The following is a 14,022-nucleotide window of genomic DNA, read 5'->3' on the forward strand; positions in this document are numbered from 1 at the left end:
GAGCAATTATTTACACAAATTCAAACAATAATAACATCAAAATATATAAACGATGCAAACCATATCTTTAATTGCACTATATAATATTGGATGTTCTAATTTAAATAATTATATATCGATTCATGTATTCTTACTATATTACAACAAATTTATTCCGTGCATCGCACGGGTGCAAATACTAGTTGTTTAAAAAAAAAAAAACTTCGGTCATTAGGTCATTCCAATTGGGCCCTTCCATATGAAATTTCTCTTGCTTGAATAGTGATTTTATTCCAATATATAACTTAGCTTTGATTTACGGAAATTTAATTATTCAAAACGACCTACCTCTTGAGAGGGGTTACGCTAGGGTGATGGAATAATGGATTATTCTAATTGCACTCCCAAGTCTTAAGCGCATTCAATTGGATGAACGTCACAAAAAAACTTTTTATATTTATTGACAGTTTATAAAGTGGTCAATTGTACTTCATCCCGAGTTAAAAATATTTCACTTAGAAATCAATTATTTAAAAACAAATTGAAAGATTAATGCATTATTATGAAGTGAATATTAGAAGGTGAACTTATAAGAAGAATATATCAAAAGTGTAGTAGTGCATGCGTTCTCAATGAAGTCTGCTTTGTAACCTTAACGATTAAAGAATCACAATATGATAAACTGATTTAATAAGTTGCGCATATACAGTTGACTTGCTCAAATCGAGAAGTCCAATAGAAAACACCTACATGAACTCGAAATTGAAACTTAATTACAGTGATTATCACACTAATTGCTGGACTAATTCGATCATGTTGCCCTCAAAGTTACCAATTTGAATTCATATAATAAACAAACATAATCATATTATAATGACCCAAGGCATGTTACTGGTCACGTACTTGCAAACATGTACTACGCATGGGTTCAATTGAGATGCATAGATTTGAAAATATTCCATAGGAATATTAATGATGTTCCAAATAATGCATAGGGCAAATTTTTTGCAGAGAATATCAAATGCCAACTTGTAAACAATAAAAATACAAATTAAATAATTAATGTATTAGCTAGAATAGAGCAGGCCAGATCTAACTGCCAATTTATTCAGCAAAAGTTGCAGTGCAGGGGGGACAGAATTTCGGAATTACTAATGTTTAATTTAGCGATTCGCCGCGTGTTTCATCACACATAATTCTTCCTAATTAATGACAGTCATAAGATAATGGTTTGGATATAATTCTACGTCCAGGTTCATCCAATAATGCACGTGGATCGGATTCACTTTATTTGCTTACAAGAATCACAAAATGGTGAATGGATTTATGATTTTATTTTAAGGTATATTCTCATTATTGGGTGTATTTTTTGATTTATGGGAAAGCTTGTAAGTCAATTTTTATGAAGGCCAGGCGACTCTTGATGAAACTTGTCCTGCAATTTTAAGTGGTAAATTAAAGGGTTATAAGGAGATAAACTAGTTTAAGTTGTCTTTAGTTGACCGGTTTAAACCGAAAAAGACAAATAGGCAGCATTAACCGGGAGTCAAATTTAAAACCTGTGTGTGTCATTGGGCAGATGCCGGTGAAGGCTGGGTTAAGTCTAGCACCAAGTGGTAGGAGATAGTTGGGCAAAGACTTGAAGGGCCAAGTCCAGCACTTGCCTTTCGAAAATGTGGCCGTATAAGAAAAACTAGTTTAAGTTGTCTTTAGTTAACCGGCTAAAACGTAACCGAGAAGACTAATAAGCGGCACCCATAGAGAGTCGAACTCGAAACCCATAATGTGTGTTGGGAAGAGGCCGGTAAAGGGCCAATTCCAGCACCAAATGATAGGGGATAGTTGGTCGGAGACCTGAACGGCCAAGTCCAGCACTTGCATCTCGAAAATGTAACGGTATAAGAAAATAATTAAAGTTACGCATTCACTACTAGCTATAGTTTTCAGCATAGTGATATTTGTTTGATCCTAGTAAACTACAAAATGATATTAGAGCCAGATGTGATTACCAAACCAGATGTTCGACCAACTCAATTGACATTATCCCAAGTATATTCTGTTCAGGAAATTACAGAATTTATTAAACTTTAGGAAAAAGGGTATAGATGTGTTATGTCATCTTGTGTTCCTTGAGAGATTCGAATCGCGATGGGCTTCAATGGGGTATGGATTCTCCACCTGCGTTAATTCATCATAATTATATTTCTTATGTACATATACATAACATAGAAAATTACCGATCATTATTTCGTAGATCGTGAATCACGGTCAAAAATATATAAAGTATATTATCTTAATTTATAAAATATATTATTCTAACTCATAAAGTACATTATTCTAACTTATAAAATATATTATCTTATTGCAAAATGTTTATTATTTTAATACGCGCGCGAAACTAATTTTTTTTGAAACATTAAATTGATGTTGTTTTGGATCATAGTCCACACAATAATTTGCCGAAAATTACAAGTTGCGTATACACTGTCATCGTTTATCTAGTTTATGAAAGATAGAGAAATTAAAATTATTAAAATGTGGAGTTTTCTTTAATTTGTGTTAATTATCTTTAGAAATATTAATTAAATGGACCATAGAATATAATTAAATCCTAAAAGAATTGTATAACATGTGGACACGTCACTTATCGATCTGATCTCCACGTCACACATTGCCATTTCAACACGACATACAGCCACATCAATCGTTATACTCTACACCACGGCGCACATAGCACTGTGCGCTACGCGCCTCTCAAAATGACGTCGTTTTTGGGTCGTTTTGACTTTTGAGAGGCGCGGTAGGAAGTTGTTGGAATTATGTGTATTTGTTCACACAGTTATGTGTATTTGTTCATACAGTTATGTGTATTGGTTCATACAGTTATGTACATTTTTTATACAATTATGTACATTCTTTTTATACAATTATGTACATCCGAATCAGAAAATTTGTGTGTATTATGTTAATAGTTGATGTGTATTATGTTAAAAGTTTATGTTTATTATGTATTATGTTATATTATGTGTATTATCTTTTAAAAAGAGTATGTATATTTTGTTATATAATTATGTACATTCATGTATACAATTATGTGTATTCTAGTATAACATTATGTACATTCTTGAACAACGGGTTTTTTTTAAAGAAAAAACTACTGCCATTCACCGGGGCGGGAAATTTAAAAAAAAAAATAAAAATAAAACGACGTCGTTTTGCATCTGGACGCATAGTGCAACGCGCGCCGTGGTGTAGGATATAAATTGCCCGGCCACATTGTATTTGTCAGTGCTTGATTCATAATGTTATGTAATTAATTAATGTGAAAATTACATTTTTTGTCTCAGTATAGAGTAATTGTAGAATTCGTTCATAAGTGTTTGTCATGTTCACTTTTTGTCCTTTTATGCTTACTTTTTGTTCCTGAGTTATACTAAAATTGTAAATTTCGTCTCTAATGTTTTATTAATAAATATATGGATGAAAAGTGCAACGTTAACAATAACTTAGGGAAGAAATTTACAATTACCCTATAACTTAGAGACGAAAGTGTATTTTTCTCTTAATTAATTAATTAATTACAACAATAAGTTGTACAAGAATCATCTTCATCTAATACGGAATGTAAATTAATTAATTTGAGAATACCAACCGCTAAAGGACATGTAGGAGTTATGATCATTAAGATTTAGGACATCTCACATTCTTCTTTATAGGAGAATCCTCAACTCCAAATTAAAAGCCCTTATACAGTTCGACAGAACATTTGGGGGATGTAAATCATGGTGACTCAATGACTCATCAGACATGGACATATGCCAGTAATTGATGGATCACACTACAAATTAAGAAAGAGTTTTGACAGTAATTAAAAAATTAATATAACAATGATGTGGTCCGGAAGTGATTTTAATTTGCAAGAAGATATAGCATGATTACGTATGTACACACATGATCTTAATTCTCCTCACAAAGAGAGCTCATTTGTCATTTTTAAACTATCTTATTGGGTTAGCCTAACCCTGACTATACCACAAGACTTAAACAGTATATATTTTGATCCAAAATTTTATCAATAGTAAATAATATGGGACGTCGTCACATTATGACACTATTTTTTTTTTTTTTTTTTTTGGGTGACGAGTAAACCTGCAATCATTATTTGATGATATAGACAAGATAAACTGCACCCTTTGGGATTATGCTATGTATGTTGGTTTTATAATTTAACATTTAATCCAATTATTTGATTTGATGACTGATAATGGATTTAAATAATTTGTGGAGAGTTCGGGTGCTTTGGCGTGATATCTCATATCATACGATATGATGACTCAGCACATAGTTCGCATCCATTGTTTGACTCAATATTTTAATGCTAAAAACCATTTTCTTTTGCATATTTTTTTGACAATTTTTTTCAAATAATTAATTGCTATTTATTCATTTTTGGATGAGGGTAAACACATGCAAAACTTGCTATTATTAAATGTTATACTAGACTCTCTTAGGTCAAAAAACTATATTTAGATCTGCAACAAAAGCATTACGAGTCCTGCGCCTCAAGCTCCAATGGAGGAGAGCTAAATACCACTGGCCCACGTTCAAGATTAATGTAAAAGTGAGTTTGCTAGTCGATATGTTTTTTTTTTTTTTTTGCTCCGTGTATACACGTGCTACCCTAAAGTTCCATCCCTTATTGATATTTAATTAGTGATAAGTGTAATAATTTTTTATATTTATTGATTACTTATAAATTGATTAATTTCAATATTATTAATAAAGTTGTGTCATTTGCACACCGTACCAAAAATAAAAACACAAAAAATGATTTCGATCTATATATATATATATATATATATATATATATATATATATATATATATATATATATATATATATATATATAAAGAGTGATGGTATATTGCCCTCCTAATTACTGTGGACAATATGTGATGGATTCTTTTCGTATTTTATTAATAATTCTTTTTTGGTAAACACGGGTGAAGTTGGCTAATTCACTAAAAAGGTTATTGCATGATGAGTAAAGTGAAATAGAAAATGAAAGTTCATAGAATTCAAGTGCAGTTATTATTAGATTTGAACAAGAGGGGGTCCAAGTAGGTGATTTAGTGTAAACCTCATAATGTCAAGTGAAATTATGCATGATTGATGTCATATCATCATTTGAAATATATGAAACAATAAAAAAAAATGTTGATTTAAGTGGTAGGGACTTGCATTCTTTAAGCACGAGATCAATACAATATGTGGCAATAAAATACATCTATCAAACAAAAAAATGTTTAAAATTATCGACATGACAAATCTCGCTTGACGTGGTATATTTTGATTGGTCGGCGATCAAATCGAGATTGAGCGGCACTCCTTATTTGACATGTTAATTAATCAAAACACGCTAGTGATGAGTAAATACGCACAAGGACTACCTGTACTGCAACCACCTGCTCGGACCGCCACCACTTCAGTCACTCGGTCGGTCTGTCAGATCCACCGGCTAGATGGAGTCAGATCACTTATCGTACCGCTCGTATTAACAAGCCTCATGATAGGTGAAGATGTTCTTAGAATCGCCCCAACGGAGCACCACCAGGCCGGTCCGTCGTACGTCACCTGGTCGGCCTACATGGCGCCACACTCTACAAGCTGGAAAGTTTTGCTTACACTACAACTCTACAAGTAAAGGGACCCACTTACGCCTCCAGGTGGAGCAACTGGCGACTTGCAGGAATGACGGCTCTGTTACCTCGGACAATCAACCTACAAGTAGCTGCGGGGCGACTGTTTGACCAAGCCAACAAGAGTGCACCACGTCAAGCCACTTGCAAAGTTGCAGCGGAGCATTAAATGTTTAGGCCGACATGTTTAGTATAAATAGGGGGGTCTCCTGGATCCCTCCCTTGTCATATTTATCTGATTGTAACATCACACCACTTATGATTTACTCTACAGTGCAATCTACTTCACTTGTAATAGTTTGTTACTTGTAATAATATACAATGTAGCCTCGGACCGCTCAGTCGTCACCTGGTAGACCGACCGACTAACCTATAAGCGCTCTCTTTTACTTGATTGCAACGTACGTATTCGTAACCCCCGATGCCATTTACGCTATCAGCTACTTAGAGAAAACTTGTTAATTTCAACGACGTAAATAACCATATTAAAAGAGGTGCAGAAAGTATCCTAATTAGTTTACACGATCCAAACATCCTGATTAGTTGATCAAATCGAGATCTAATGCTTCTAATTTAACATGATAGTTACTAAGAAATCCGTCATATTGGTTCGATAAAACTTGTCATACTCATCAACGATGCCACGTAACCATGTATCTTAACTACCAAAGGGGAGTAGGGAACACACACATGGTGTGATGGAGAAATCACCATGCCCAATGAATGAAATTGACAAAGCCAAGATATGAGGAGAAGACATGAATCTCAATCAAAAGACGCTGCCACTGCGCTACAACCATATCCGCAACAGTGTAATCAACTATGACAATACAGAGTAGCTAGTACAATAATCAATGTCCACCACCCACGTTGTATTATTGATTATATTATGTCACATACATTCCATGTTCAATCAGGTCCCAATGTCTTCCACCATTCAATTCTCCACATCTCATCCGACATCACAATGTCTGGGTTAGTAATTGTATGATTAATAAGCGATACCTTTGATTCACGGAAAAGTTCACAGTCATTATTTGAATATGCGCTCTGAGTGAAACTAGCCGGCAAATGACCAGTTGACCACAATGAGGAAGAATTACCAAACTATCTGACTAACTTAGTTTGAGGTTATCCTGGTTAATGAGCGATACCAATTGTACAAGATCTCGAGGTTGAATATGTTTTCAAACATTGTTGAACCATGAGAAAAACATTCACAGCTGTGACAATTTAGGACTAATACAGTACTATTATTTGAATTTTTTTTTTCAGGAAACTAAATTATTGGCATATACATGGATGATAGTTATTGGCCTGTGTATTACTGTCTCATGCATCTCCAAGATTCTGCCTTTCAAGGCTTCAATCATTTGTCAAAAGATCCAATTCACATAATATAATGACAAAACTTAGTTGTAACTATTAATTCCATCCACATGCTGTCACATTCTATGGTAAAGGACAAATTAGTAATTTCATAAATATTAAGGAATATATGTGCAAAAATAATTAATGGAAAGTATAAAAATATAACTTCTAATATTATTATTGCAAGATTCAAAAGGGCAATTTCTTTAAAGAAAAAAAAAACTCAAAAAATAGTCTCAGTTTTGCAGAAATCTAGGTCAAATCTAACCTTGCCTACATAAAGGCGAAATTCTCTCGATCAGAGTCACCACACCTTGACCCAACAAGATAGTGGATGAATAACTAAACGACTCATTAGGTAAGAGGATTCGTGTCTGATGCTCATAAGAAATCTACCACATTAAGTGTAGGTGTGTAGCTCCTACATTGCGACTGTCAGGCTCAATCCATGTGTCCTGGGTCAGATCTAACCTGATATTATATACCAAACAACTGAAATTTCCAGTTAAAATATTGAAGAAGTGGATAAGAGGGATCCCCACAGGTCACAGGTATGCAATTTTGCACATGGAAACCATCAGAAATGGCTTCCAGTAGAGCAAAACAAGTTAGGTCCCTCACCATCAGATGACTCTATAGACTACAGATCCAAATTTCAATCAGGATATATTCAAGATCTGTATATCTTAGCCAAATGGTTAGACCAGGCTAAAAGCCTTTCTGCAACCCTGTCATTCACATGCCATGTGAAACACCAAAGAAATTTTCCATTTTTCTCGATAAATTTTTCGTTTAACTCATATGATGATTTTTCCAGAAGATAAGACTTGCAAGGAATTGTGTAAGGTCAGTCTGGCCATGCATGAGCAGGTAGGAAATAGGAATGAAACCAAAACTTCCAGAAACATATCTAGCCCGTAAAAGCGTTGTTAATTATGTATAAAGAGATATCTACGTTTTGTAGCAGTTATACAGGGTAAGCTGAAATAGACGAGGTTATAGTTCCAGTCTATATGAACAACTTGAAATGAAATAGGAGAAGTGGGATATAAAGAATTTATAAGAAATCGGGACATTAGTATTCTACTACCTTCCTGTAAGTCAGGGCATCAAGCAGATCTGCAGTTCTTGTATATTCTCAAAGACGAACATTGTAAGCAAAAGTTATGAATGGTGTACTAGGTAATTCATCTGCATTGTCTGACCTTGTGATTTGTTTTTCAGAAGTAACAATCACCAAATTGAACTTCAGAATATTGTGAGAGTTATTGACAGAGATCTGTATAGTATCTCCCGCTTGCCACTCATGTTTAACTCTCCCAAATGCATTTCACTTCCATATCTGATAATAAGGGAATATAGATGCCAAATTTCTGATGTGATGATTCTCAAGAACGATGAAACCCTTTTGCACAAGCATTTGCTGATGCAGATCAGTTCATGAATTATCACGTAATGTTGGAAAGTTAAGACCATCTTTGACATGGTTCACAGCTGTGGGGCATAGCCATTTCAGCATGTTTGGACCTAAAACCTGGTAAAAAAAATAATTTCTCAACATTGCAAAGTTTTTTTTTTTTTTTTTGGTCAGGCTATGAGGTGTCCTGAGCAAGTCCTAACTGTAGGAGGCACCTTTAAGCCCGTACCATACTCAAACTAATCCCCATTCGCACCGGGCCAGCCCAATTAAGTGTCAACATTGCAAAGTTAGTATATAAAGGTGCCAATCATGTGTTGTGTGCATCCCCATCACCATACATACAGATGCATTACACACCACCATCTTTTAAGAAACGGGAGTATGCATACAGAGACAAAAATATGCATGTGCACACACCCTTGAGAGAGAGAGAGAGAGAGAGAGAGAGAGAGAGAGAGAGATACCAGAGTTATATTTTTGTAAGTTCCAACATCAAAGGCATGACGATAGGTCACACCTGATTTTCTTGCCAACCAAGCTGCTCTACTTCCCGCATAGTACTGTTAGAAAATCATAAGCATATCAATAAGAATAAAAACTTCAAAATAAATAAATAAAACCCATAAGGCTCAGATTGCGAGGAGTGGATTGCTTGCCCTCCTCCTTTCCTTGTTGATGTTCTTTCTACTGATTTAATGAATTAAGTTGGTTCCTTTCAAAAAAAAAAAAAAAAAAAAACCCATAAGGCTAAATTGGTAACATAACCCGGCACCTTACCTCTATGGTTGTCATATTATGAGCAATGAGGTAAATATGCCAGCTAAGGAGAGTTCCCAATGTCAAGGTTAAGCCAAAAATCATGACCCCAGAAGTAACCTGAAAATCTTAGTGCCATCAGATTTTCAAGTTTAACTTGGCACCTAGGTAGCATGGACACAGGAAGTAGAACATGGAAAAATGACAATTTCTAAAAACGTAAATGAGATTGACAAGGCAATAGTAAAGTCAGATCCAAATATTGTATCAATCAAGGGCATATGAGATTGATAAGGCAATAAGTCAAGATGCAAATGAAAATGGAAAGTAATCAATCAATCAAGCTATTTACTTATTGCAGCACACAATCAGATTTGCAGCATAATTAAGCGGATTGGAGCAGAAAACTAAGGGAAGACAAATCACCTAAATTATGCTATTTACTTATTTATTCATCGTATTAGATTATAAATAAGGAGCCTCCCCTAGAGTGAAGGCATCACATATTGATTAGATAATATTAGCTACTGTAGCTGGGTAAGAGCCTGAAACTCTTGTTGGAGGGTGTCTTAGTGACGGCCTTGATTTTTTTCACATTCAATACAAGCATTTCCTCTTCCATGTCTCATTTCCTGCTTCTTTACTCTAACAGAGACCTAAACAAATAACCACCTCAAAATATATATATATATATATATATATATATATATATATATATATATATATATTGATCAGGCTGGATCTGTTGCAGTACGATATAGCTAAACAGTATTATCCTTGCATGTTCAAATTGATCATGGCAATAATTCATTTTACACGAGGCTAACGAACAATGGCTAATCCACAAAGCACCTTGGATACATGATAGAAGAGGGCCATCACAGGAATTCAGTTAAAATCCATGCCAAAGTCCAATGTCAATAGTCACTGGGCTGCATTAAAGTTTAGCTAAGGTAAAATTACACCAGTCAGGCTAAGGCATACCACAAGCCTCAAAGAGGACTAGTGGTGGAATTTACAGATTGCCCACCAAGGGAAATTGCTGGCAGTGGGAAGCTTGGTTGTCTCCAAATCAACTGTATATAATTCAAAAAATTTTTTAACTGTAAATGGTCCAGCTACAAATTTAGAGATCATAAGTTAGACTAGGATACTCAAATAAGAGAACTCAGCTAAAGATATCCTATAGTCTCCTTGAGCTTTTATAGGGTCTTACCATGCCTTATCTAGACCAAGTATGCAAGGATCATCAAGAAAATATCATAAGGATATAGTTTTCATTGTATCATGCTTCTATGAGATAAGTTGTTCAGCAAAGCCAGCACACTACAAATCCAACACATAGAATTACTTTAGAACCAACTTACGTAAAAGAGCTTGAGAGTAGTCATAGGATTCCATCCATTGGCACGAGGAGAACTCCATTCTTTATCAAATATGCTGCTTATCAACATAATCTGAGAAAGTTAACACTTTTGCATTAATTAATGAGTTGAAAAAGCGCAGATATGAAGGAGAGTCATACAAAAGGACTGAGTCAACTAACCGAAGAATAGGTACTAGCAATAGTGGCATAGAAGACTAGAAGAACAAAGGACTTGTAATTCCTATGACCCACACAATTATTTATCCAGAGACAGTGATGGTCCTGCAATCAAAGTTTTGTACCAGTTCCATATCCATCGTTAATCATGTAATCACTACAAAGAAATATCTCATTAATTTCACAGGGAAATAACACAAGGGAAATACAAGAGCAATTACCATCCTCAAAATACATGTTTTACAGACACGGCAATGATGAGCCCTAGGAGGTTTGTGTCCCAAACACTTGTCACATTTCACTGCTTGTACAGCCTGAATGTAATATATGTAAGATTCTTTCAACATTTTGTGAACAATAAAAATTGGACATTCTAGACAATTTATTAGATGAGAGCTGAATTCAGACTACAGAAGTTCTGTGAGAACCACACTGGAATCATCTTTGTGAATTGTGATAGTGTAGTTTGCAAGCAAAAGACAGGGCTTCGACATATATATCTTGTGCTAAGCTTTCAAAAGGAGTCCCGATACGTTAAGGGGCCAAATTCATTCAGATTGAGCTCTGGGACCAACCATCACAACCATAGGGTTATAGTGGTAAATCTTGTTTAGTCTGATAATGGCCAGAGAGCCACTCGCTGTGATTAACCAATTCTTGGAGACTAATCCGTGAATGAAGAGATACCAAATAAGGATATAAAAATTTTGTACTTGAATCCTTATGAAGAAAACAATAGGTGCCCAGGAAACTTCATGTTAATGAAAGTTAGAAAATATGGCCCATATTGTATTATACAAGTGCAAAACATTCTTATTTTGGTGGATATTCATATTTCAACCTTTGGGCAATGTTCTAAGAGTTAAAGTATTAGCTCTGTAATTTGGAAGAAACCTACCTTTATGTCTTTACTTGTCAAAATAAAGTAAAAGTATTATTCTGTATAGTGGAATTTAGGATCAGACATCCCTGTCCAGTGGGTTTCTTTAAATTCTGTGATTTTCCATGTCAGTCCAACCTTCCACTGATGTCCATATGCTACATTTTTGGAAAGAAATTACACCAACTTAAGAAATAATCGACAACCCAACATCATAGTTTCTGAAGTTTTTAAGGAAAAATGGGAACATAATATCTATTAACAACTATTCAAGCAACAAGCTCGTCAAATCAAGCACTGCAATAGCATGATATGGATAACTCTGGGCTTGTTTGGGCTGACAAGGGTTTGCACTGTAACTGAAAAAAAAAATGGGAAACAGGTGGAGTTTTTCAAAATAATTTGCAAGGAATACTGGATGCCAATCATTTACATTGGGAAGTGAAGAAAAATAAAAATATCCCATAACTTATTGATAAGCTACTGTTCTAGCAAATATGGAAAGAAGATATAAAGAAATCATCTCAGGCATCCTTTTTAGGTTCAGTATGGCTGCCACCCAACTGCGGGTACTCTTTTCCTATATGGTCAAAAAATGGTTCTATGTATAATTCAGTCAAAGTGAAAAGGCTAATTCAGTTGACCCTACACTCCATAATGTAAAACCGCTCCTTGTCTCCTTCCATAAGAGCAGCAGCTACCTCTTCTTAACAGCACTAATATTATAATGGTAGAAAAAGAGCGAATTGCGTGGAATGCTAAGTATATGCTAATAATTTTATTTTTTTTAAATGAAAGAATGGAAGGTTGAGAATTGGTGGGAGTTGGCAAAATTTTCTGAGATCTTCCTACTTTAGTCACTCTGTAATTTGGTGTCTCTTTCAATTACAGCCTGTTTATTGTTCACAGCTCAGTCAAAAATCAATGAAAGTGAGGGTGTAATGGTAGGGTTTCAGAAGTTGGGGACTCTACAATAATGTTAGTACTAAACAGAAAGAATGAAACTTTATTTATTCCTATCCTATATAACAATGTAAACAGTTGCCTGATAGCATCCTATGCACAAATCCTTATTCTCTATAACAATGTAGATAGTTGCCTGATAGGATCCTAAGCAGAAATTCATTTCCTAGGCAAGGTCTAGCAAACTCTCCAAACCATTACAACATTACAACAAGCCGAAAGCCATCTTCCCAGGGCAACCCTAACTAAGTTTTTCATAATCATAAGATTACAAATTCGACTCCTAACGAAGCGGCCAATTAACTTTTTTATTTGAACTGATCAACTATGGCAACCTAAACCTAGGAGCTAATTAACCTCCCTTCTAAGATCACAAGGCGGGTTTACCCATGCCAAAAAGCAATGTATACAATAGTCAATAGGTTATGCATACAAATTTAAAAACATATAGAGTATATATATAAAAAAGATCATTCTAGAATGAAAGGAGAAAGAAACGTACAATTCTCCCGGATTCGTGATCAGAAAGTTGATTTTCTTCAACATCGGGGACATATGAGGAGGGGACAGTACCCGGGTCCTTGAGCACGCAGACAAAGTAGGAGAAAATGCAGAGAGAAGCCAAGAAAGTGAAGATCAGAGCATTCAAGGAGCCAGCAGAGGTCTGCAAACTCAACCAGTCGTCTATGAAGATGAAGACAGTGACATAGTACAGAATGCCCACTAAGAAGAGCACTGATAGAATGGGAATTGATAGAAATCTTGCGAGTTTCATCGCCGCAGTTTCAGAGCGCGATCAGAAAAGGCAGGTTTGGCATCAGTTTCTGTTTCTGAGACACAATGCCAGACTTCACAGTTTCACAGCTCAGCTCAGCTCATTGGGCTTTGAAATTCAACTTGTCGTACACTTCTGTATATTTGGGCCCCCATCGAATTATGAGATTCGTTTCCCAAACATTGACAGGCCTTTTTGGAAATTTTCAACTTTCATTTCTCTCTCTAATTGGACTACCAACTACATTTCCAATTATATTGTGCACCACTAATAAATGTTACGGAGTATTTTTAAGTTTTAAATTTATTTATATGATTGGAATTTTAGTTGTACTATGAATTATCTATTTTGCAAAGTGTTGATATTTGACAGTGGTAATTTTTTCTTCTACATGTTTCATGTGTTATGAGATGTGTGCCGTAGATTATCATGTGAGAGTACTGATCAAAATATTAATATTTATTATATTTGTATAAAATACTTTGGTAAAGAAATATATAATATATTTAATACTATAACTTTGATATTTAATTACAAGATAGTGTAAAAAAGAAACAATGAATAATATAGTGAATATAATAAATTAATGAATTTGAAGGTCTTTGAATTGTAGAAAATAAAGATAATATATAACTA

The 14,022-nt window shown here is 34.8% G+C and overlaps 1 protein-coding gene across 2 annotated transcripts; it reads right to left on the reverse strand.

Moving 5' to 3' along the window:
• Positions 1-7,945: 7,945 nt before the first annotated feature.
• LOC109192491 (probable protein S-acyltransferase 15) lies at positions 7,946-13,462 on the reverse strand. 2 transcript variants are annotated; one of them, XM_019343154.1, is made up of 7 exons: positions 13,114-13,460; positions 10,990-11,082; positions 10,772-10,873; positions 10,593-10,682; positions 9,247-9,345; positions 8,934-9,029; positions 7,946-8,583 (listed from the first exon to the last, which is right to left on the reverse strand). In XM_019343154.1, the coding sequence occupies exons 1-7, from the start codon at positions 13,384-13,386 to the stop codon at positions 8,488-8,490; spliced, it is 849 nt and encodes a 282-aa protein (XP_019198699.1). In that variant the 5' UTR covers positions 13,387-13,460; the 3' UTR covers positions 7,946-8,487. The 2 variants fall into 2 exon arrangements, with proteins under 2 accessions (XP_019198699.1, XP_019198700.1); XM_019343155.1 differs by lacking the exons at positions 7,946-8,583; positions 8,934-9,029; positions 9,247-9,345 and adding an exon at positions 9,956-10,343 and having other exon boundaries at positions 13,114-13,462.
• Between the last annotated feature and the right edge of the window lie 560 nt (positions 13,463-14,022).

The sequence above is a fragment of the Ipomoea nil genome, unplaced genomic scaffold, assembly GCF_001879475.1.
Source record: "Ipomoea nil cultivar Tokyo-kokei standard unplaced genomic scaffold, Asagao_1.1 scaffold1770, whole genome shotgun sequence".
NCBI lineage: Eukaryota > Viridiplantae > Streptophyta > Magnoliopsida > Solanales > Convolvulaceae > Ipomoea > Ipomoea nil.